General features: G+C 43.0%; 1 protein-coding gene across 1 annotated transcript in view; it reads left to right on the top strand.

The window, feature by feature from the left end:
• MCTP1 (multiple C2 and transmembrane domain containing 1) overlaps positions 1 to 25068 on the top strand; it is a 288956-nt gene extending 263888 nt beyond the window's left edge. Inside the window, 4 exon segments of the mRNA XM_071729851.1 lie at positions 13205 to 13314; positions 16881 to 16990; positions 20981 to 21078; positions 22957 to 25068. Of these exon segments, the coding sequence (XP_071585952.1) occupies positions 13205 to 13314; positions 16881 to 16990; positions 20981 to 21078; positions 22957 to 23028 (390 nt within the window). The 3' untranslated portion in view covers positions 23029 to 25068.
• Positions 25069 to 25766: the final 698 nt, after the last annotated feature.

Genomic DNA, 25766 nt, shown 5'->3' with positions numbered 1-25766 from the left:
ACCAGTGTTGAGTTGGCTGGTTTTAAATTCTAAAAAGTTTCGAGAAATTTCTTACAAAAAATTTTTAAAAGTTTTGTGTATGGTTCTGGGAACTTTTAAAAACCTGGGGGCCTTGGATTCCATCCCCACTCCTAACTTCTTGCATGTGTATTCGTTGTGGAAGAGTTTGGGGAGGTTTCCACAGGGGTCATGGCAGAGAATCTGCTTCAAATCAAGTGTTGGCAAAAGGAGTTGTTGGGAAAATCAAAAAAATGAACAATGATGCATTATCAGTACTGGGTGGTGTTTGTTTGCTCAAGAGATCTGAAGGAAGCTGAGAAGTTGTTGAACCACCAACACTGGTGTGAGTGCTTGGAGCTTATGTGGAACCATTGAATCATGGACTCATTTTGTCTGGAAAACAGCTTTAGCATCCAAGTGACACTCATTAAAACAACAACCACCAGAGATTCAGGGCCACCCCCACCAAACCAAATCCCTCATCCCCACATCCCCAGGGCTCTCAAACCCCTCCAGGGATGATGGGGACTCCAGCCCTGCCCTGGGCAGCCTGGGCCAGGCCCTGACAACCCTTTCCAGGGAGAAATTCTTCCCCAGCTCCAACCTAAACCTCCCCTGGCACCACTTGAGTTGTGCCCAAAGTTCCTCTTGTCCCATCCCTTGTTCCTTGGGAGCAGAGCCCGACCCCCCCTGGCTCCAACCTCCTCTCAGAGGGTTGCAGAGAGCCACAAGGTCTCCCCTCAGCCTCCTTTCCTTGGGAAAAGTTTATGGGGAAAACTGAAAGTAGGAAGAAGGAGCTGCACTGGGAATTTCTGACCTACAGTGGCAGTCTGTGTCCTCAGGTTCCTCATCCCTGTGGCTCTCTGCCCTTGAACACTCTGTCCCTGGGCAGGCACATCCCTGCATGAAGCATCCTTTCCCTGTGTTTAATATCCAAGAACTGCAGCACAGCCTGGGTGTTCCTGATACAAAGAGCTGTTTTAATCCAGTGCTCTTGCCTCTTGCAGTCTCCTCCTAATTGCTGAGCCCCAAAACCTGAGCCCTCCTCAAGCTGCCAGGTTAGAACTGCTCAGCTCAGCTGGGAATGGAACATCCTCCCTTCCCTCTTTGGAAAAGGCTGCATATGGTGTAGCTTCCCAGCTTCAGTGGTGATAACAATTTCACAGCCCTTCTCCCCTACTTACCTAGGTAGGAGAGTGTGTGCAAGATCCAGGAGAAATCATGAAATCTGTGCAAAGGAGGCACATACAAGTTTTTAAAAAAGGACATATTATGATGGCAGCTTTGTTCCCTGCTGTTGTTGGGCTGCAGATGGGAACCAAGTTTGCAAACAAGGCTGCAAGGCATTTAAACTTTATTTTTAAACAATAAACAATACAAAGAATGTTCACTGAAAGTTGAAGGAGAGAGGTTTCATCGAAAGTCTTGCACCCTGGCTGGTGGTTGCTGCTTTAGTGTCACTAAAACAAGCAGTGAGTCTAAAGTTTTGGAAGGAATGAGTAGTTTGGGGCTTTGTTGTGGGTTTTTTTTCTGTTTGTTTTATTAATATAAAGGCCTAATTTGATGAAATAACCTATGGGAATAAAATTGGTGGTTCTAAAGAGAGTGCACCTTGTTAGAGACCATGCACTCCATATCCACCCCTGTGGTCAGCTGGCACTAGCAAAACTTTGATGCCATCCCACATGAGGCTCTGTCACTTGTGAAAATCTCAGGGAAAGCAGGAATTTAGGGAGGGGGAGGAGCTCTCTAATATCCTTGTTTTTCTTGAAAGTAATCCCCTGTTCTATGGGTGTGTCATGGATTGGGTGCCAACTCTTCGTGCAGCTTCTCAAGCTCAGTGATGTTGGGGCCCCTTTTGCTCTTTCTAGAATCAGTCCCATGCATTTCTCTCATGCCCAATACCCACCCAGGATTATTTTTTTATTTTCTGCCATGCTCACCATTCTCTGCAGGTTTCCTGCCTCTCCTTCTTCAACACTTCATATCCGTGGGTACTTTGAAGTTTTTAAGCAGGCAGTGCACAGGTTGGGGGATGATGGGGAAAAAGTCAAGTGTGGGAAAACATGTGATATGGTAACTTTTTTTTATTTGTTTCTTTAGGAAAGCAGATAAATGCCATTTTTTCATCATCTGCATATTAGGTATCTCAGATGAGTATTTTTGGTCTTTGGTTGCAGGAATTAGTTTAAGTAGCATCATCTGTGACCCAGGATAGTTCCTGTCTCATGAGTGCTCAGTGGTCATGCTTATATGGCCTCAGCAGTGGCAAAATTTTGTGTTTTCTGCCATGTATTTCTTTGATTTTCATGCTAAACAATATTAACCATCTGTATTTCATATTTAATTTTAACAACACTTGCTTTTCTTTTTCCTTCTTAGGCATCTCCTTCATCAGCAATTGGATTAGGCAGGTCTCATTCATTCCTCAAAAGTAAATTCACATAAGACAAGCTGGTGGCTTCTTCTACAAAGCCTTTTATTGTAAAATAACAGATACATACATTCTGTACATAGTCAAAGTTTTCCTCTAGGGACTTTTCAATTTTTCTGGAAAAAAAAAAAAACAACAGCTAGACATTTGTGTAAATATTTCCCTTTGAGCTCTTCTTTCTGGTATTGTAGACTGTTGTACAATGCCAGAACGTGAGCACTTCTCACAAGGTTTTCAGTCAGAGTATCATTCACTGTGGTGCAGCATAAATATGTGGTTTTTTTTTTTTTTCCTTCTGAGACATTAGTATGCTGTAGCAAATTTTAAATGAATGTAGAACAGACTATTGTAGTGGTTAGACATTAAAATAACATTGTCACAAATTACCCTTTGTTGTGATTTTGCATATTCATGGGCCAGCCCCATCTTCAGTAGATGGCTCAACTTAAGATCTTCTCCAAAATTTAGAACTTCTCCAAAAGTACTTCCTAATAAACAAGGAGTTTGTTTGGGTTGGTGGGGTTGTTTTTTTCCCTTCCAGTGAAAGAAGCAGACAGAAAAATAATCAGTGGAGTCTTTTTAGGCTTTTCTCTGGATTTTCTCCAAAGAGACCCTGGAATTCCAGGTTCAATCATCACTCCTTGCCCACTGTACCCCTGGCATATTTGCAGGGATATTTTCTTTGTGCTGCTCTTTTCTTCCTTTCTTTTTTTTTTCTTCCTTTCTTTCTTATTTTATGTCACATGCCATACTATTTTTCCACACTGTATAATTTCCCAAAAGCACAGCTTGAACATTTATCCAGGGAAATTATGTAAAAAAGGAGTGCCTTTGAAAGGCTTTCTTTCTTTATGCAATTTATTAATATTTGATATTTGCATTGAATAATTGTAGCTGCTATTTGAAATGTGTTTGTATGCATGGAATGTTACTTAACCTTTCTTGCTCTAGACGTGGAAGGGTTTCTTCTGAGCTGAAGTGGCAGAGCTAGTGATAGCATCAGGCTATTTGGCTTTCATTTTTCTCATAGTTCATAGTTCTTCTGACCATCTGATTTTTCACCACAATGGAATTCAATCCTAAACTGCTTCCCAGAAGATATTCTTTAAATAGCCAGTTCACTCACAGAATGTCAACCAGATGTCAGTGTTTTATAAGGAAAATGGAAAGGGAAAGGGAAAGGGAAAGGGAAAGGGAAAGGGAAAGGAAAAGGAAAAGGAAAAGGAAAAGGAAAAGGAAAAGGAAAAGGAAAAGGAAAAGGAAAAGGAAAAGGAAAAGGAAAAGGAAAAGGAAAAGGAAAAGGAAAAGGAAAAGGAAAAGGAAAAGAAGGGGAAGGGGAAGGGGGAGGGGGAGGGGGAGGGGGAGGGGGAAAAGAAGGGGAAGGGGAAGGGGAAGGGGAAGGGGAAGGGAAAGGAAGGGAAGGGAAGGGAAGGGAATGGAAGGGAAGGGAAGGGAATGGAAGGGAAGGGAAGGGAAGGGAAGGGAAGGGAAGGGAAGGGAAGGGAAGGGGAAGGGGAAGGGGAAGGGGAAGGGGAAGGGGAAGGGGAAGGGGAAGGGGAAGGGGAAGGGGAAGGGGAAGGGGAAGGGGAAGGGGAAGGAGAAGGAGAAGGAGAAGGAGAAGGAGAAGGAGAAGGAGAAGGAGAAGGAGAAGGAGAAGGAGAAGGAGAAGGAGAAGGAGAAGGAGAAGGAGAAGGAGAAGGAGAAGGAGAAGGAGAAGGAGAAGGGGAAGGAAAGAAGGGAAAGAAGGGAAAGAAGGGAAAGGGAAAAAAGGGGAAGGGAAAGGAACTTCAATTCAGTATTTGCTGGCTCTGCAGTGGCAGTTCCTATAGGGTTGGTGACAATTTTGAGGTTGCCCTCTGTAGTCCTGTGTTGGAGGTGAAGATCTTTTGGCAGCAGAAGCAATTACAGCTGCTACCTCTACTGCTACAGCCAGGTCCAGCCAGGAAGTTTATGTAAAATCATTACCTCTGCTTGTTTAGGAAAACAACTTACCTAAAAATTAGATCATAAAAATGCTGTAAGCACAGGACTGGGGAGCTTCCAGAGGCAGCAGAGTAAATCTAAATGCAGACTTGTTTTAGGGATGGTGTCCTAGTTCAGCATGGAAGTGGTCCTGAATAGTTGGGTTTTATCCTCTGAGCAAAGCATGTTTATCATAATCTTTACAAGAAGAAAATGAAAATTACGCTCTACATACATCAAACTGACTTCATCAAACTGACTTTTCAGAACTGCCACTAAAATTTTAGATGACTCCAGCAGAACTCCATAATCTTCCTTTTGTATCAGTCAGTGACAACCATATAGACATTATTAAAAGATACATTTTGAGGCTACTTTAAACTTTCCAGACAGAGCACTATGTTATTTTCATGAGGCTTTTTTTGGTTACAAGTGGACAACAAAAATGTGTGGCTATGATTTAGATAAATATCTCAAAAACTTGGGTGTTTTGCTAGCTATGGTCCTTCAGCATCCCCTCCCTGGTTTCTCTAACCAGAGAAAATTCAATGCAGAATTTTTATATTGTCTGGTGTGATATTTTCCACACCTTCTTCCCAGGCTCTTGCATGGCAAAGCTCTTCTTATTGAAAATACCATTTCCAAGAAAACCAGCAGGCTCTCTGCTTACCTTATAAAGAGCATTAGCTCTTCTATCTTAACTAATACTTATAAAGAGTATTAGTTAAAGCCTTTAGATTTAACTTTTAAATTCACATCCCTCACATTTGTATCGCTGATCTTCAAGACCTGCAATAAGGAGCACTTTGTTAGATGCAGTTTTGCATTCAAACAGGAATAAGGGGTAAAATTCTGCTACAATCACTGTAACTTAAAAATCAAACACGAAAATCATGGCTGAAATTTTCTCATTAGGAGAACTTGATGTATGGGTTCCAATAAAATTAGCTCTTTTAAACAACTGCTGAAAAAGAAACCAGGATTTCTGTGTTGGGCTCTATCAGATGACTCTGGATACAAGAGGAGATCACTGCCAAGCTCCAGGACAGCTTTCTGTTGCATAAAGTAAGAAACTTTCTCTTAAGTTAAATATGGTAGAAAAGAAATGAAACAGAGAAAAAAAAGGCAACCAGGAGAAAAATTTCAGGTTTTTCAAATGGGAACATAAAGCAAATGCAGCTGATGTGTTATTATCAACCCGATGCTTCAGCCCACAATACCCTAACTGTTTAATTTGCTGTCCAAAATAATGTCAAGGAAAATATGCCATTATTTGACATAGGTGACTTTTTACCCCTGAATGTGTCACCACCCAGTCTTCTCAAGTAATGTGCATTAACACACCATAAAGGTTTAGCATTGACCACAAAGATCCCATTCAAGGAAAATTTAAGTTTTTCTTTTCCTCCACCCTTCAGTGAAATGTCATGACACACCATAAGCTGCCTCTATTCCATTTCTGTTTCTCTGTTTTATCTAGACCATTATATTTACTTTATTAGACTATGCAGTGAAGAAGGGATGGGGAAGAAACAGATCTGAACAGGATTGGTCAATACTGTGGAATGTAGGAGGGAGAAAAATAAAATAAAGGCATTGGCAAAAAAAAAATCATTTCATAATAATTTACATAAGGATTGCAATTAAAGTGTTATTTCCCTACTATGTAGAAAGCTTTCAATATCATCTTTGTCTCTAGAATTATTACTGTAGGTCTCAACTTTTTTTTTTTTTTCCTCTGATTTTATGTTTATGTTCTGGCACTGCAGCAGTTCGTTACACACGGAAAAGTCTTAATTTGTTATATAGGCAGCAGTGCCAAAAAGTCACAGAAGGTTCAAAATGATTTTTATCAACTCTTGGTGTGTATTTGAGGAAGAACAGATTGTTGTAATATTCATGCTCACAGGCATGGTGTCTCCATAAACAGTGAATCTTCAGTGTTTTCAGCCCCGTGTTTATATGGTTTCTATTGTGCCTAATTTCTGCTGGTTTAAATATGGAATGCTTACTAGGCAGTAGCATCTTACTGCTTCTTTCTTTAATAATAATGACCAAGCATAGAGTTTCTCTCTGCAAAACTCTGTGCTTCCCATAACTGTGTGGTTTCCTCCACATTTTAAAATCCTCAGTCTGATTTAGAGCCCCTGAAATGCTCAGAGGGCTGAGCAGCTCCCTGGGAAGCCAGGCTGAGGGATTGGGGTTGTTCAGCCTGGAGAAGAGGAGGCTCCCAGGTGAGCTCAGAGCAACCTTCCAATATCTGAAGGGGCTCCAAGAAAGCTGGGGGAGGGCTTTGGACACGGGGGGGTGGGGAGAGGACAAGGGGAAAGGGGTTAAAATGGGAGAGGGGAGATTGGGGTTGGACATGGGGAAGAAATCCTTTGCCCAGGGTGCCCCCAGAAGCTGTGGCTGCCCCATCCCTGGCAGTGCCCAAGGTTGGATGGGGCTTGGAGCCCCCTGGGCTGGGGGAGGGGTCCCTGGATTGTCCAGGTGGGACTGGAGGAGCTTTAAGGTCCCCTCCAACCCAAACCTTTCCATGATTCCATGCTCATTAAGCTGAGGAGCATTAATTATGGTTGCCTCATCCCTGGAAGCTTTCATGGACACTTTGGATTGGGCTTGGAGCACCCTGGGCTGTGTGAGGGGTCCCTGACCATGGCAGGGGGTTGGGACTGGATGAGCTTTGAGGTCCCTTCCAACCCAAACCATTCTGTGATTTCTATGATTTCCAATGGGGCATGAGCAGTTATGTTCAGGCCAATTCTCCATGAACACACAGAGACCCACGTGGGCTTTAGAGGTGGCATCTTGAGCATTTGTAAACAGTGGAGAGTTTCTTTAAAAATGTGGTAACTGAAGGTTCCCACAGGTGGTGGTGCCAGGTGATACAGTGAAAATGGATGTTTTCAAAGCTGGTTATCTACCTGTGCCTGGAGCTGGTTGTCCTCTGTGAAGCTGTGGCAGCAGTGTGAGGATGCTTGCTCCCACTGTTCCTTTTCAGGGTGTTGTGACTACCAGCCAGGACTTCTCTTTGGCTGATGCCATGGTGAGAACACAGAGTGGCAGCTCTCTGTCTGGCCTGCCTGAATGTCTGCAGAGTAATGACCCTGCTTAGTGGAAGGGTGGAAACTTCTATGTCCTTAAGGTCCCACTGAAAAGTTTTAATCCCATAGAAAAGTTTTAATGTCTCCATTTTCGATGCAAGAAGTGGCAAGGCCAGATGGTTGTGGTCCACCACAACCACATGTGGCAGCCCTCAGGAGGGGAGAGTTTGGGCTGGCCCTCTCAGTTCATTACAAATTTAACAGGGGACACAATTCTGAGGTCACCTTTCCAACCCCATGGCTGCACTTCCAGTTTTGAATAGAACATTATCATCTAGGGCAGCTGGGCTGGTGAAGGGACTCGAGCACAGATCCTATGAGGAAGGGCTGAGGGAGCTGGGGGTGTTGAGGCTGGAGAAGAGGAGGCTCAGGGGAGACCTCATCACTCTCTACAACTCCCTGAAAGGAGGTTGGAGCCAGGGGGGGGTTGGGCTCTGCTCCCAGGCAGGTATCAATAAGACAAGAAGCCATGATCTTAAGAATTTTTTCCTAATATAGCTGGAGCTCTGCCAGGGGAGGTTTAGGTTGGATATTAGAAAGAATTTCTTTCTGGAGAGGGTGCTCAGCCATTGGAATGGGCTGCCCAGGGAAGGGGTGGATTCTCCATCCCTGGAGATATTTCAAAAGAGCCTGGATGTGGCACTCAGTGCCATGGGCTGGGAACCACGGGGGGAGTGGAGCAAGGGTTGGACTTGATGAGCTCTGAGGTCCCTTCCAACCCAGCCCGTTCTATGATTCTATGATCTTGGTTGTCTGACCTCTTTCCATTTCCCTGAGAAAATGGTAAAATAATGACTTAATTAAGTGTCCACCATCAGATCTGAAACCTTTTGATAGGGGTTCAGTAGAGCTGGAGCAGATCAGTTGCCTCCAGAGCTAGAATAGTGTTGGCCTTCTATCTTCTCCTGAGTGCCTTTCCCATAAAGCAGAGTTCAGAGTCAGGAAGATAATTGCTGAGGACATTAATCTCCAGGGACAGGTTTCTGAGCAGTGGCCAGACTGTGGGATGCCTTCAGCAGTGTGCCTGCACATCCTCCCTAGGAGGTTTTAATGAATCCTGACACTAAAGGCTGATGCATTCCCAACTCACACTTCTAGAACCACTTGGTGGTCTCCAAGGGGAGGCCTCCCAGAATGCTGACATGGCTGAGAGTCCTGTCAGGGATCCACATGGGGCTGGGGTGTGCTTTGCAGATCCATCATTAGTTAAACTAATCACAGAATGTCAGGGGTTGGAAGGGACCTCTGAAGACCATGGAGTCCAACCCCCTGCCAGAGCAGGACCAGCACTGGCTCAGGTCACTCAGAAATGAATCCAGATGGGTCTGGAAAGGCTCCAGAGAAGGAGGCTCCACAACCAACCTGGGCAGCCTGGGCCAGGGCTCTGTAACCCTTACAGGAAAGAAATTCTTCCTCACGTTGGGATGGAAGTTCCCAGGCTTTATCTTGAACCCATTGCCCCATGTGTCCTGTTACAGGCACAAGTGAGCAGAGGTTGTCCCTCCCTGGGTTCCCAGCCCTCAGGTATTTATACACATTCATCACAGCCCCTCTCAGCTTTCTCTCTCCAGACTAAACAGCCTTTCTTCACCAGCCAGGTGTTCCAGTCCCTTCATCATCCTCATAAATAATCCTCAGTGTTTCCTCATGGAAGTGTTGTTCTGCTACTCAAGGACTGGAGGTTTATGGGTTTGTTATTAGAGGTTGAAGGGGAAATGGTTCCTCACTGAGAGCTCCAGGGCTGTGTTTTTGGCCACCATTAGTCCAGCATGACACAGGCAAAGAAAATGCATTTGTCTTCTGATAGTGACAGGGCCACAGGAGACAGAGAATACCAGGGGAACACCCTTGCTCTCAGTGGTGGTTTCACACCCTCTCTCTGAACCCATCACAGTTTAGTTTGGCTTTGCCTCAGTCACTTTGGGTTGTACAGAGTTGAGCTTTCATACCCACTCAGGCAACAAAATGTGGTTTGGAGCATCTGACTGGAGTCTCTGTCATTCCCAGACAGCATCTCCTCAACATTTCAAATTTTACTTCTGCTCCTATGATTTTTGTTTTTATGATCTATGCCTTTATCTTCAACTTAGCACCTATTAATAGGACACCTGTCCATCATGAAATAGTTTTATTCTCTTCACTAAAAAAGTCTCACTTAAAGTTTTGTTGTTTTGTTTTTGTTGTTTTCACCAGGCTTAATTCTATTAACTTCATCAACGGTTGCTTTTAATTATGGCTTATTTATTTCTCCCAATTTTGAAATCCTTGTTTTGTAAATGCACTGTAACCTGAGGAAGAGAAAGGCTTGCCATTAGAGATATAATCCTTTCCTAAATCACACTATTTTTTCATGGGCTTGGAAGCAACCTGGGTGGTAATCAAGGTTTCATGGGTATTAACTCCACACAGGCTGGGGGCAGTCATCTGCTTCATTTGTTTTCACCATATGTAAAATATGGTTATGGTCAAAAATCAGCATAGAAGGGGCAACTATTATTGACCAAGCAGTATTTCAATCTGTAATCTACAATTTCATATGAAGGAGGAGGAGGAGGAGATGGTCTCAGTGCTCAAATAGGGTTCATTGCCTTTCATGAATTCAGCTCAGAATATCAACATTAATTTGACTTTGCTTTCACAGTTTATGCTAAAAGCCATCCCCTAGCAAACACCTTGCTTCTCAGATAACCTGAGCCTCCTGCAAACAAACAAATCACAGAAATTAAATAGTAATAAAGCTGTTGTTAGCTTTGTATAATAAATTTTATCTACCATTTAAATGGCAATTATTTCCAGAACGTGGCAATTGTAGCCATGCAAACGATGAAATTGATTCCAGTCACAACCCATCTTTCTTTGGAAAGGAAATACCAGCAGTGTTTGAAAAATGGATTATTAAGAACCTTGGTACACTCAAGGTGGCTCATATGTTGTATTTGCTAACACAGGGCCTTGCTGGAAGAAAATAAATGCAGCTTTTCCTTAGCCCAGGTTATTTTCTCCACAAATCTCTGGAGCAGGAAATAAAAAGCAGCTCATAGTTGTGGGGCATGTGGAATTAGTTTAAGCAAAGCCCAACCCTGATCCTTCTGACCACCTTGTCTTTCCTGTCTTGTTTTGTCTGTTCCTTCCTAGGGGTATGTCACCAAATTTTGTTTGAGCTCAGAAGGTGCAGGGGTGTGGAAATAGTGGGGGTTTTTCTCTTTTTTCTTCTTCTTTTCTCTCTCTGTCTTTTTCTTATATTTTAGGTGATTGTGGGTTTTTTGTTTGTTTGTTTGGGGTTGTTTGGGCTTTGTTGGTTTTTGGGCTTTGTTGGAGTTTTTTTTAGGGAATTACTTAAATCAGATATATTTTCAAGAAGAGGTACAAGTTGGTGTAGTAAAATATTTGTACAGACAACATAATCCCAGCTGAATTCTGGAGATGTCAGGAAGGTGCTGGCTTTGTTACAGTGACTTCTTTCCTCACACAACTTAATTACAAATTAAGGTAACTTCACAACTGAAGCAGAATCTGTCAACAGAAACTGAAGAGGCAAAGTGTGTGCATGTTTGAAAACCAGCAAAATACCTCTCATCTCTGTGTGGCTTAATTTTTTTGCTCCTGCTGGATGAGAAAACAGGTTGTTTTCCTGTTTCTCCAGTATCTGGAAATATGTTTGTGCAGGAATACAGCAGGTATCCCTTCCCTTATGACAAATTAAATACTCTGGGTATGCACTGCACCTCTGCAGAAGCTGCATTCCTGTGGATAGTGATGCTCCCATTGCCAGAGCTTTAAGGATGTAACAAAGGGTACAGAAATAACAATAATCACAAGTGACTCACGGCAGGGGATGGAGTTGGTTGTGGTCATGGTCATCCTCAAAAAACAAAAATAATTCTTCCTGATATTTTTACTTTATCATTAATTATAATTATTAATCTTGACTGAGATTTTAAACTCTTTTATGCTGCCTGAGGAGCTGGGTGTTTTGCTCCTCTGTACTCAGAACTGGAAGAAGCTCCTGTCTGTCTGTCTTGGATTGTTCATTTTTGGACAAACTCTGTTCTGTAGCTCAAAACTTCCCAACATCCTCATGAGACTTCTTGACAGCATCGTTGCAGCACCAGTGTTGGTGAAGTCACTCCAGATGATTATATGTTAAATTATGTTTTCCCCCAGCCATCCTGTTCTATTAAGACAACAAAAATGACAGCAAGTGAACCAATATATGTTCTGCTAATTAAACATCAGAAGAAAGAAAAATTAAATGCAATAGATGCTCATTTCCTAGGTGCTGGACTTTGGAATTAATTAGAGAGACTGTTGAATTGTGTGATTTGTGGTGGTAAAATGTTGAATAACTTTTTTATCCATTATTTTGAAAATCTTGAAATCTTTGTATTTCCATTTCTTGTGTGGGCTTTCTTTGTTGTTTTTTGTTTTGTTTTGTTTTTCTTGTTGTTGTTGAGGAAACACCAATGAAGTTCAAACTAGATGTCAGGATAATAAGTGTAGCAATCCATTGGGCATGTTGAACATAAACTTTTGATGTGTGTAGTCAGGGAAAAAAATGAAAACAAATTTTCGTGGTGATGCTTCATTTGAAACCCAAATAATGTGGCACTTTTGTGAGAGTGCTGTTGGCTCTGCATGGGTTTCACATTGCAAGTAGCTTGGATTTAAATATGCAAAGCTTTGGGGGAATAAAACACAGGCTGTCAGAGAGGGAGGAGGCCCAGCTGAGGAATAATCCATGGAATGGGCTGATGGACCCAGGCAGCACCTTCTTGGATTCTTCTAGGAGGCAGAAGTCTGTTGGAGTTGGCAGACAGGAGGAGAGCATTTTCTGATGGCAAATCTGTCAAAGGCCCCAGAAGATGTGTCCTGCTTTTGAGGGACAAAAGTTCACTCTGTTGTTTAAAAAAACACCCACATTTTAAGAGACACAAAGACTCTTGATAAACTCAACAGAAGTGCAACAGTGGTAAGACTTTTCCATTACCATAAATTGATGGCTTTGTCAATAAAGGTCCAATAGTGTATAGAAAACTAAGTAGAGAGGGAATTAAATTATTTCTGTAATGAACCTTTCACTTTGTCCATGGATAACCTTTTCCATGCTTTTGATGCCACAGGTTGCACTAACTATGTAATAAAGGCAACTGGAGCTACATCTCCCATGTATTTCATGCTGAATTTTAGTAAGGAAAAATATTCCTCACCAGGCAATCAGGGATTTAGAATAGATGAATAGAATTTCAGCATATGTTGAGCCCAGAGAGGATCATAGCTGCAGGATCTGGGTTTTCTGTTTTCTTGCTGACTTTCCTGGTACCTCCATCAGTGCAGGAACCAGCATCCCAGGAAACCTCCTTATCCCACATTTTGACTCTAATGAGTAACAGAGGGAGTGCACAACATGTGAGGTTGATACCTTGAGCATGTTCATAAACCAGAGACCTGGCTTATAGAAGGATGTGTTTAGAAACTAATGCAGTGACAAGAAAAAATGCACAACATGCACTACTTAAGTGACAAATAAAAACCCCACAAATATTAAAAAAAAAAAAAAAAAACCCACAAAAAATCAGATTGTCCATTCTACCATATATTTTTAGATTAATCCATCACACAAGTACTTTTGCAACTGAACTGATACATGGTTCTTTTCTAACAGTCAGAAATTCTTTTAATTAACTGCTCCTGTACTTTTCTGTAGGATGGTGAAAAAAAAGGATTTATGAACAGAATCTATGCCATCCAGGAGGTGTGTGTCAGTGTCCAGAATATTCTTGATGAAGTGGCTTCCCTGGGAGAAAGGATCAAGAAGTAAGTGATGACACAGGTGCTGAGCTGATCTCCAATATTGTTGATATATTTTCCAAGCTGAGAAACAAAATGTAAGAATTTTATTGTATTTATTTTTAATTTTTTGGATGATGCATTGTTGAATCTCTCTTATATTTACATTTTTTTCTGGAGGCCCTCAGTGAACTCAAACCTTGTTGGGCTAATTTTGGAATTTAGAAACATTTTGAGTGGGAGGAAAACTCAGAACTAAGGGTTTGCAGTAAAACAGAAAGAGCACCTTGTTGTGAGGCTTAACAGTGGTTATGTAAAAGTAATAGAAGAAGATGGAGCAAATAAGGGGAACATACCAAGTGTTCAGTTGGTGGAAGTGTTGTATTTCTGTGAGTTAGCAAAACCTTTCCTTCTGGAACATTTGTAATTTGTATTCATGATACGTAGGAATTGCCAACAAATTCAGGCCTCAGGCAGGAAAGGTTCTGGGATTAATTGCAGGAATTTTGGTGAATTTCTGCCGTGGTCAGCAGACAGCAATTTAGGGTTTATTATTTAAGGGCAGAAGATGCCATCAGGTGGAAGGCAGGGACAGGATGGCCTTGGCTTCCTGCTCCCAAAAAGCCAGGAGCATCTCAGCCTTGCTGGATGGGAGCTGTTTCCACCTTTCTGCTGCAGGCAAAGGGGACTGGAGGAGGAGTTTTTAGAAGTTCATAGGATCAGACTTGTTGGAAAGGACCCTTGAGATCAATTCCAAGCCCTTGATCCACTGCCACTGTGGTTTCTAGAGAGAAGACCTGGGAGTCATGGAAAACATTTGCAGAAGTTTTTGTTGTGAAGCAAAGTCTCTGACAGGAGTCAGAGCTTTGTGTTCCTTTCCTCTGGGTCTCACCTGCAAGCACCAGGGACCTGATGGAGCATCTGGTCCAGAGCTGGTACCATCTGCAGCTTGGTGCTGTTCTGCATCCGTGGTCTGTGCAAAGGATACAGGCCCAAAATCTGGAACTGAATGTGAGGGAATTGATGCCTCAGGGAGAGGTCAGCTTGCAGGAAACATCAGGACTGTCTCTCTTCATTTTTTTTTTCTTCTTTCTTTTCTTCTTTCTTTTTTCTTCCTTCTTTTTTCTTTTTCCTTTTTCCTTTTTTTTCGTTTCTCTTCTTTTTTCTTTTTTCTTTCTTCTTTCTTCTTTCTTTTTTCTTCTTTTTTCTTCTTTCTTTTTCCTTTTTCGTTTTTTCTTTCTTCATTTTTCTTTTTTCCTTCTTTTCTCTCTTTTTCCTTTTTTCTTTTTCCTTTTTTCTGTTTTCTGGGGTTTTTTTCTCCTCTTTTTTTCCCCCCAGCCCTCTCATCAATGGCAAGCACACCAGAATGAGGATGAAGAGGAGGTTGCCATCTATGCACTTAAGAGCAAATCCCCTGATGGGGAATCCTGGGGAGCATTCCCATGGGGACACTCAAGGCAGGGCACATTCACAGCATCAGAGACAGGCACAAGCACATCACGTGGCACCATTTTTCCAGAGAAGCAAAGTGAGGCTCCCTGGAAGAAGAAATCTTTTATCCAAGGGCTGTTCATGGGAGCTGCCTCAATGATTAACTTTTCCCTAATTGCACATTTTGGAAGGGTTTTTTTTCTCTATTGCACGAGAGCAATAGAGTTTTCCAAGCCGAGTGAAGACCCAGCCTTCCTATAAATCCTTGTCATTTGTCCCTAAAAAAAAACTATAATGGGAAACCTGTACTGAGTGCTGTGCTAACAGAGCACAGAAGGAGGTTTGCTGAGCAGGGAGCCAGTGTTCCCACACATGGCATGTCTGTGATCCATTGCACACAGCCCAGTCACAGGAACACGAGCAGACCCTCAACCTTCTGTTCATCCCAAACACAGGCAGGAGAGGGGAAAAGAGCAGGTGTCCCCTGAGGAGAAAGGGGGTGATCCGGCACCAAGTGACACTAACATAATGTTCACTCTGGAGAGATGTCAAAATTGCCAGGGAGAAGAGAAGACAAATAAACAAGAGGAAGCCAGAGCTCATTATGAAAAAAATATGGCTAGCAATTCAGATAATTGCAATTATTCAGCCAGAGAAGCCAAAACAATGTAATCACAGGGATTGGGCATGGAGCTACTGGTAATACTTTTTTATCAAGAGTACCCTCAAGCTGTTTAGAGCCAAAGCCACATTTTCCTTCTGGGTAAATGTCATTCCACACCTTCAACCCTCTGTGGGCAATCCCATTGGGACAAACTCCCTCCCACCAGTGTTCCTGTGGGACATTCATAGGAGTTGGCCCCCTTCCCTTTCCCTGTGCGTGGAGGTTTGGAGCTGCAGCATGGATCTTTGGCTTTGGCTTTTTAGATCTTTGCTCTTTGGCTTTCACCTCCTCTCTGCCCACACCTCAGCCTCTGAAAAGCAAGGTTGTAAGGTTTTTTTCAATCAGACTTTAGACAGTAATTAAATTTTTTTAATCACGAGTTTTTTAAGGACAGTTAAGGATGTTTTTATCTAGGACTTTTTTTTTTTTTAAATCTGATGTTCTGAGACTCTGGGGGCATCCCAGAAGTTCTCTTCCTGTATCCATAAATGAATAATCTTGATGTGATTTTTTCTAGAATTACAATTTTTTTCTTTGCCTTTCCTGTAATGTATTTTGCATTACAACACTCCCTTCTTTTTTTATCTCCTTCTGTCATTTTTTCTTCATTTACTTTTTTGCCACCCAAACCATGCTTATTTCCTTCTTTCACCCACTGGTCTTGCATTATCCCTCTCTCCAGAGCTGTTCTGCCCCTTTCTTTTCCCTAACCACAGGATCACAGAATGTTAGGGATTAGCAGGGACCTCTGGAGATGATCTGGTCCCAGCCCCTTGTGCCAGGGCAGCTTCACCAAGAGCAGGATGCACAGGATGCTGTCCAGATGAGGCCGGGATGTCTCCAGAGATGGATATGTCCATCCTCTGGACAGACTGTCCCAGTGCTCCATTAGCTTCACAGTAAACAAGTTCTTCTTCATATCTACATGAAAGTTCTGCCTGATACCTTTTGCTCTGTCACTGGGCACCCCTGAAAAAAGACTGGTCCCATCCTCCTTGGGTGTACGGATGAGTTTCCAGCTTTGCATACCTGCACGCTTGCCTTTCCCTGAATTTACCCCCCAAAAAAGAGGATTCCTGGCCTCATCAAGCAGAGGGGAAGGTCCCTGCTCAGCCCCTGGCTAATGAAGAACACTTCCAAGTGTTGTACCCTTCTCTGTGCTTGTAGTGAAGAAAGGAATCTGTTTTTCTTGTACACTTGTGGAGAAAGGAGCTGTGTCTTGCATGATGCTGAAGCTGGGGCCAGTTGGAAAACTGGAGCAGAGCCTCTTCTGGCAGATGTTAGCAGCTGGGCCAGGGGAGATGCCATTCCATGGGCTGGAGGATAAGGCAGAACCCCCTTTGGCTTCCCCTGGGAATGGGTCCAAGCTCAACCTCACCCTGATGCACAGCATCCACACTTGTATTTCTCACAGATGAGAGCTGGGACTTCTCCCCCCTTTATTTGTTCTTCTGTTGGGTGACCATCATGATGACTTTTATTAAAACCTTTCTTTTAGTACATTCAACTGGACTGTCCCATTCCTGAGCTGGCTGGCAATTGTGGCCCTCTCCATCTTCACCATCATCCTGTATTTTGTTCCACTGAGATACATTGTCCTTGTCTGGGGTAAGTAAACCCTTTTTTAACTGTCTGCACCACTTAGAAAAAACTGTTTTTTAAGGGATGACTTACATTGTCAGTACTTTTCTATATTTATGGTCATGAAGCTGCCCCATGATGGAAACAGACAGGTTAGTTAAAAATCACAACTGTGTAAAGATTTAGGCCCACCTGCAAAATACATTTTTCTTGTCTGGCATTCTAGACTTCATCATACTATAAACATGTAGCCATGAGGATTCTTCATATATCAAAGTGTAGCTTTGTCTAGATATTACTCTGATTTATTTTCACCACTTATACACAAGCAGAGGCATTTCAATCTATGTGGTGCATTTAGGACAATATGCCTTTTTTACTGCAGTACTTTATCTTGTGAAAGCCTGTGTAAACATAGCCACAAGAAACCTGTTTGAGGGGTCACCTTTAGTCCCATGGAAAGATGTTTGTGGTATTTGTCTGGCTGATAATAACAGAGGCTGAGAGAGGGGGTGGAATGGTGATTGATCCAAGCTCTCACTGCTTGTCCTTATATTTATTCTTTATACTGATTTTAAACAGCTACCATTGCCACATCTGTTGTTAGTAATGCCCCAGGTTTTCATTTGCACATTTTTATATATTTTGCACCACCAGCAGCCGTGCCCCTTATTCAGACTTGTGATGAGCATTGTCTCAGCTAATTCCATGGCTGGATTTTCTGCCTGAGGAAAAGGCAACCTTTGTGAAAACCCTCTGAACTCAAGAGATGATGTAAAATCACTGGAGTGACTCCAAAGAATATTTTTGTAATGTATCAATCAGTATATAGTGTTATTCTTTAAGAGTCTTCAAAAGCAAATGCAGCAGACTTTAGAAAATGGAGATGAAACAATATGGAGGGATTTAATGTATTTTCTTTTTTTGTTTTTTTTTAGTATGTAACAAAAAAAAAAAAACAACTTCTTTTCCTGTCTGAGAATTTCACTTGTCCCCCACATACCCTGTGTCCCTTGAGTGTATCCCAGACTCTCAGCTTGTTCCCCCAGTTTCATTCTTCCTAGCAGGAAGGAAGTAGGACTCTTGTTCATGAACTTTGAAGTCCTTGGTCTGTGCCCTTTTTGTGTCATTTTTCAGAAAAAACCTGACATCTTGTACACTTGATCTCATACATCCCCTTGATTTCATTCATGAACCTTAGATGGTAGCACCCTCCCAGACCCACAGAGCTATGCAGCCAGCACTGCTGTTTGAAAAGCCCCTGCCACGTGCCCCAGGAGGGGTCAAACTGCCCTAAAAATGTCTCTGTTTGAGGTAAGGACTTCCAGACTGGAGTCCATGCCCCCCCAGTAGCCAAAGGTTATTGTGAATTCACCTTGTTCTCTTCCACAAACCCACCCACCCCATCTCTTCCCACCCTGCTCCCAAATTATCCAGTCTACCTAGATAAGACTTGGAGGCAGGGAGTTTAAAATGAGAATTTTTTAAATGTTATGCCTGGTCTTTTGTATAGCTGCCTTTCTCCTGCACTTCCCCAGGGAGTGCCCAAGCAAGAAATGCTCAGTTCTTTCCTTCTTGGCCATGTTTCTCCCCATGGAGACTGCTGGCCCTTCAGTATGTGGTGTGTTAGCCATGGCAGAGCAGGAGCCACTTCTGCATTCTGATCCCATTTGCAGAGTCCTGGCAGCAGCTGTTTATATGGAAAAATTACTATAAGGAAGAATTATTTCAATAAGAAATTTTTCAAGCTTTTGGAAAGGACCTAATCCCCTTGTTGCTGTGTTTTGCTCCTGGAGTGGCCCATCTCATCTGCTCAGCTGTTTGCTTTTTGCAGTCCTTGACCATGATTTCCTCATGCATTTACTTCCAGGGGGTGTCTGGTACTCTTCTTTGTCAGGTGTGACAAAGGGACTCAGCATCACCCTCCAGATTCACACGTGTGTGGTTCAGGGACCACGTGCAGTGGACATTGGGGCAGAATTTGAATTCCTTGTCCTCATGCAAAGGATCTTCTGAAACACAGGTGCTGGATCTCAGATGCACTTTCTCAAGAGCCACCGTTCAACCACCAGATCAAAGGGGGGGGGCAGCATCTCCCATATGCACAGTGGAACTGGAAATTTCATAGAATCATAGAATGGTTTGGATTGGAAAGGACCTTAAAGCTCATCCAATGCCACCCCTGCTATCATGGTCAGGGACCCCTCCCCCAGCCCAGGGGGCTCCAAGCCCCATCCAACCTGGGCACTGCCAGGGCTGAAGGAGAGGGGGGTCCAGCAGAGGGGTCCAGCAGAGCAGGGAGGATGTGCTGGACCATCTTGTGTTCAGCAGAGAAAGGTGACAGCTCCTTCTCTCCTGAGGCATAGATGTGTTGCAACAGACTTTGCAGTCTTCCAGCTTTCCAGTCTTCACAGTTTTCCAGTACTTTGACAGGGAGAGAACCCAAGCTGTTGTTTTCTGGTTTCAGGCACCTGTGGAAGTTCCGAGAGCAAACTTCATAGAATGGTTTGGGTTGGAAGGGACCTTAAAGCTCCTCCAGTCCCACCTGGACAATCCAGGGACCCCTCCCCCAGCCCAGGGGGCTCCAAGCCCCATCCAACCTTGGGCACTGCCAGGGATGGGGCAGCCACAGCTTCTGGGGGCACCCTGGGCAAAGGATTTCTTCCTCATGTCCAACCCCAATCTCCCCTCTCCCATTTTAACCCCTTTCCCCTTCTCCTCTCCCTACCCCCCCGTGTCCAAAGCCCTCCCCCAGCTTTCTTGGAGCCCCTTCAGATATTGGAAGGTTGCTCTGAGCTCCCCTGGGAGCCTCCTCTTCTCCAGGCTGAACAACCCCAATCCCTCAGCCTGGCTTCCCAGGGAGCTGCTCAGCCCTCTGAGCATTTCAGGGGCTCTGCTCTGGATGTGTTCCAGGAGCTCTGTGTCCTTCTGATGCTGGGGACTCCAGAATTGGACCCAGCACTGCAGGTGAGGGATTTGTGCAGCAGGAGGCAAGACTGCAGCCTGAAGACTCCATCCTGAAGCTTTGTGTCCTTGCTGAAGGTCTCATAGAAGCCTGGCCACCAGGTCTCTGCAGTTTACATCATCATACCCTGCTTCACCCCAGAGCACATGGATGAAGCTCTCATGGGGAAAATACAAGAGCCTGACAGGGTGTACAACCATGAGAAAACAAATTTTATTTAAAAGCTGCTTTCTACTTCGTTTGGGGAGAGTTTTCTTTGTGCTTTTGAACACTGATTGCCAGTAGGACCTGTAGGACCATGATGTCTGCTGCAGACATCACAGAATCACACAGAATCTTCTCTGCACTGACACAGATCATCTGTATCTGCCATTCCCTGACAGAGGTTTGTGTCAACTTACCCCAAAGTCTTCACTTGATGCAGGCTTCATGGCTCCCCATGTGTTTCTCCATCCTTAACACTGGGAAGATTTTCATTTGTGTCTGAGCTGAATCTTCTGTCCTGCTTAATTACTCCTTACTGATCATCTTTTCCTCCACAGAAACAGACTACATTTTATTCCTCTATGTTTTGCAGCCCCCAGATAATAATCATAGTTTCTATTAGTTTCCTAAAAAAACAAATAAACAAAAAAACCAAAAAAACAAATCAAAACCAAACCAAAGCAAACCAACCAAGACAACAAAAAGCCAAAACCAAAAGAAAACGTACAAAAAACAAAACAAAATAAAACCCAAATAAAACCCACGCAACAAACACAAAAAACACAAAAACAAACCTATAAAAGGAATTTGAAGAGGCCTCTGGAACTTTTTTGCACAGTGAAGGAGCAGGAACCAAAGCAGCAGATTCTGAGTTTTAGAGCCCACGCTTGCATTTCATTCATTCATTCATTCATTCATTCATTCATTCATTCATTCATTCATTCATTCACTCATTTGTTCACTGCTAATGTCAGATGTGGAAATGGATCCCAAAAACCTTTTTAGGACTTTGCCAACATCTTTTTTTCTTTTTGATCACAGTAATTTTTGAACTTTCACCTTTGCAGGCATCAACAAGTTCACCAAGAAGCTCAGAAGTCCGTACGCAATTGACAACAACGAGCTGCTTGACTTTCTCTCCAGAGTTCCTTCAGATGTGCAGCTGGTGTGTACATTTCTCTAAGTGCTCTTCTGGTGCTCAGTTTGGTGTCTGGCATCACCTGGGCAAGGTTTTGGTCTAGAGGGGCAGCTTCTGTGAGAAGCTGGAAGGGACCCACCTGGGGCAGCCCTTGGAAGCCGTCCAGGGGAAGGGCATAAGGACCTGACACCTCAACCCCCATGACTTGATTGTTAATTAACTAATTTCCCCAAGTCAGGTCTGATTTAGCCATGATTTTAATGATTTTAATTTAACTCGACCCATGAACCTCTCTTTATAATTTTTTTTGCCTGTGCAGATGAGGAAGGGAGTGATGGACCAGCTGGTCCTGACAGCCAGCCAGGGTCAAACATCCACAATGAATTTCTTTTTGTTTGGGTTTTTTGGTTTTTGGTTTTTTGAGGTTTTGGGTTGTTTTTTTTTAAAGACGTTTAAAAGGAGTTAATTTGATTCAACTTGATATTCTTTGGCACAAAGAAGCTGCAGAATCAAGCTGGGAATAGACCACAAACCTTGAGGAGGCTGATAGATTTTTCAAGAGAGGAATTAGCTGCTAGATCGGTCGTGTGTTTGAGGATGCTTAGGAACAATCAGTAAAAAGACAAGTATTTGGGAGGTGGCAGCAAGTCCTGGAGTTTGTATTAAGAAACCTCCCACACCCTGTGAATCATAGAATCACAGAATCCCAGACTGGCTTGAGATGGAAGGGACCTTAAAGATCATCAAGATCCCACCCACCTGGCAGGTGTGACCTTTAACTACTTAAAGTTAGTACTTAACTTAAATACACCTCCCCCAGCCCAGGGGGCTCCAAGCCCCATCCAACCTTCAACACCTCCAGGGATGGGGCAGCCACAGCTTCTGGGGGCACCCAGGGGCTCAGCACCCTCACCCCAAAGGATTTCTCCTCTCCATCTCCCCTCTTGCAGCTCCAAACCCTTCCCCCTCGGAGGGTCCCATCCCTCCAGGCCCTTGTCCCAAGTCCCTCCCCAGCTTTCCTGGAGCCCCTTCAGGACCTGGAAGCTGCTCTAAGGTCTCCCCAGAACCTTCTTCTCTCTTCATGTCTCTTCTCCTTTCTCTTTTCTCCCGTCTCCCTCCTCCTTCTCCCTTCTCCCTTCTCCCTTCTCCTTTCTCCTTTCTCCTTTCTCCTTTCTCCTTTCTCCTTTCTCCTTTCTCCTTTCTCCTTTCTCCTTTCTCCTTTCTCCTTTCTCCTTTCTCCTTTCTCCTTTCTCCTTTCTCCTTTCTCCTTTCTCCTTTCTCCCTTCTCCCTTCTCCTCTCCAGCCTGAACACCTCCAACTCTCTTCCCCTGGCTCCAGAGCAGAACTGCAGTGGGCAACCCCAGGAGAAGGTGCAAGCACTGGGATAAACTTATGTCTATAAATTCCCCCCGGTACCACAAATATTTTGTACATCCCAAGATTTCCAGTTAGAGGTTTTCATCCAGATCTGGCTCAAAGAGGAGGTATGGGTGGATGTACCCACATTCTGCATCTGGTGCCCTTTGTGGCAGCCTTGGACAACAAGCAAGTTGTAAAGAGAAATTGCAAAGAACATTCACTGAAAGGGGATGCTGTTTATTCCATGGAATAAAACAAACCATGGAGAAAACAAACCAAGCAGTCTTCTTAGAGCTTACCTGAGAACATTGCTTGGCTTCCTGGCAGGATCTTCCTCATGCAGTTTTCCCTTCATACCATGGCTCTGCCAGGCTGCTGGTGCTGAATCACAGCTGCAAATACCACGTAGTTTGCAGGGGGATAGTTTTCTTTTGCCTTCTTTTTTTCTTTTTTTTTTTTTTTCTCCCTGAAGAAAAAAAATAGATTATTTTTTTTTTCCTCTAACAAGCACCACCTGACCAGTTTCTGAAAATTGTGTTTAAACAGGTGCAGTACCAGGAACTGAAACAAGACCCCAGTCACAGCCCAAGCAAGAGGAAGAAAAACAACCCTACCTAGCCAGCTCCACATGCTGGGGAGACTCACATCTGGTGGGGGGGAAGATAAAAAGAAAAACCCTGCAGCCTAAGCAGTGTTTCCTTTGTCTAAGCCTCTTATTTATTTTGCCTTTTTATCTAATGGGGGGATTTTGTAAATACTGTAAAAAGGCATTTCTCATTGAAGATATTTCTCACACTGTAAAGACACATTTGACAAAGGTTTCTGGTGGAGCTTTTGCCATTTGACAGCCTTGTTAGAAACAGCCTAAGAATCAGTAGAGTCTGAAATTATCATTATGCACAGCTACTTGATGGTCAGAGGTACCTGAAATACTCAAATCATGCCGACTAAATCTGCAAAAGGTGTAAAATTTAAATCTGGCTGAAAATATTCGGTCGGATTTTATTTGTGAGCATCAATATTTTTATCCAGTAAGTCACCGTTACGATTTTCTATGTTTTATACATTTCAAATGGAAATACAATGTAGTGGAGCCTCCTGCACTTAAGTTTTAGCAGATTTTTTTGAACTCCAGACCCTGATGTTAACTCCTGGTGAAACACTTTCCTGTGCAGTGGGGCTGCTTATAAGATAATGAGAAACACCAAGTGCAAATCTCTTTCTGGAGCTCCCAACAGAGGTTCCTGCTGTTTTTATCATTCCATTATAAGACCTCAAAATCTCTGTCTCTTTCAAAATACTGCCAGGTTTGTAACTAATTGCCTATCTGATTTTTCTATGTGTACCAGTAATCTTCATTTGTACTACATAGTTTAGTGAATGAAGTTCATAGTTCTGCTGTGATGGAAATACTATCAAACTAACTCCATATGGCTTTGGGTGTCGTGCTATGAACACCTTTTGTGCACATGGCTATTTTAATAATGGAAGTCTTGCAGAAAATGTTTTTGCTTTCAAACCACGAGATCATATTAATAAGCTTTATGATATAACACATTTACCTGTTACCAGTGTGAATTATAGTGTAGAGGACAAAAATGCAGCTGTGGTAAAACTGATAATACCAGTTTTATTTCCTTAGCTAATAATGTAGTCTGTTCTTCTGATAACAGTTGTGCCCTACTGCATGGAATCTGCATTATTTTATAAATTACGTGGGACGTAGGCAAGAAACGTTTACATTTCAGATGTCTTAGTGGCCACTGCATAAATGAGTACTTGGGGATATATTCTCATAGCTGCATGTCAACATCCATACTCAGCTCCCCACCTAGTGAGCAGAGATTTCATTCCTAAGGGACTGCCTGTGCACAGCTCTTAGTCGTAGCTCCTGGTGGCATTAAAGGGGATTTTTTTTGCCCAGGGGAGAATGGCAGGACCACATGCCAGAGAGGAGCTGTTTCTGTGGTCCTCTTTGGGCTACCAGTCATGGGTTGCAGTTGCTGATAAAGTTACATTGCACTACTCTAATTATACTTTTTGAAAAGAATATTTAGAAATACTTTGCAAGCAGATGTGTATATATATATATTTGTCTAAAGAATTATATGTTAGCTGCATTGCTCAGGAAGGGTCCTCCTGGGTTACTTTATTTTACAGCTATGTTGACAGCCAGTTCCTGACATGACCATTGTTTTGATCTTTCTGTTTGTGTGTTTGAAAGAATGCTGAATTATGGCTCTGCAGAAAGTCTTAGACTTAATTACACCCTTGTGACATCATGACTTCAGAAGAATATACTGGCAAATCCTGTGTAACCACCTTCTCAATTTGTGCTGCCCAAAGAGCCACGCTGAGTATTGATGATGACAGAATCCATGAATGAGCCTCTTTTGCTTAAAAAAACAAAAAAAACAAACAAATATTTGACTTGACAATGCGCGGGTGTTTGTTGCCAGCTGTCACTTCTGCAGAGTTCTTTGACACCCTGCAAGCCTTGTACCTTGTTAATGTTGACCATGGGATTGTGTGCAGTTTCCTGTTGTAGTTTTTTTGTTGTTTGTTTTTTTGTTTTTCTGTACTCAGTCTCCAATGTGGTAACATCTGAGTTAGTTACACACATTTACTGCATTAAACACACTTCTAAGCATCTCTCTACTGGGTATTTGGAAGCCTCTTTCTTTCATGTTAAAATTTTTCCACGAGAGGTGTGAAGGGCAAGGGAATGAAAACATACTTCTGTGTGCAAGATTTCAGTATTTTAAGCCCCAAAATATTTATGCAGAGGGCATGAGGGGAGGACAACCTCTGCTTGTTGAAAACTGGTAAACTACTTCTAATCCCTCAGTCATTCAGAGTTGATCTCACTGACAAGGTAACCCAGAGGCAGGACTAAGGAGGTGTGTTGGTTGGATACAATTCTCCTGCCACAACAGGACATTTTAAAATCACATTTTGAAACAATTTTCCTGTGAACCCATTTTCAGTATTTGCATTTTCTCTATTCTGCTCTGTGTGGGAGGCCTCTTCGGAGAGAGAGCTGGTCCTGCCTCCAGACATAAATATTTCAACATGCCTTCCATTTCCATATGGTTCCTGAGGTCAATCTCTACCCTGGTAGATTTGCCAGGTACCACTCATAAGCAACCTGTCCATTCACAAGCAATCACAGAGGAATAATGCAACTCGAGGTCATAAAAGTTTTTCTGCTCTCGGAAAATAAAATTTAAAGGCTTTATTTGGGTCCAGTGAAAATGGGCAACTTAATTGAGGTCCACACTTAAAGCAGGTGCCAGAGCACTCAAGATCCATCAAGGCTAATTGTCTGAGAGGCTGGAGTAGCATTTCTGCTGATA

This window comes from Heliangelus exortis, chromosome Z, assembly GCF_036169615.1.
Source record: "Heliangelus exortis chromosome Z, bHelExo1.hap1, whole genome shotgun sequence".
In the NCBI taxonomy this organism is placed as follows: domain Eukaryota; kingdom Metazoa; phylum Chordata; class Aves; order Apodiformes; family Trochilidae; genus Heliangelus; species Heliangelus exortis.
This window is presented reverse-complemented; position numbering and strand designations above follow the sequence as displayed.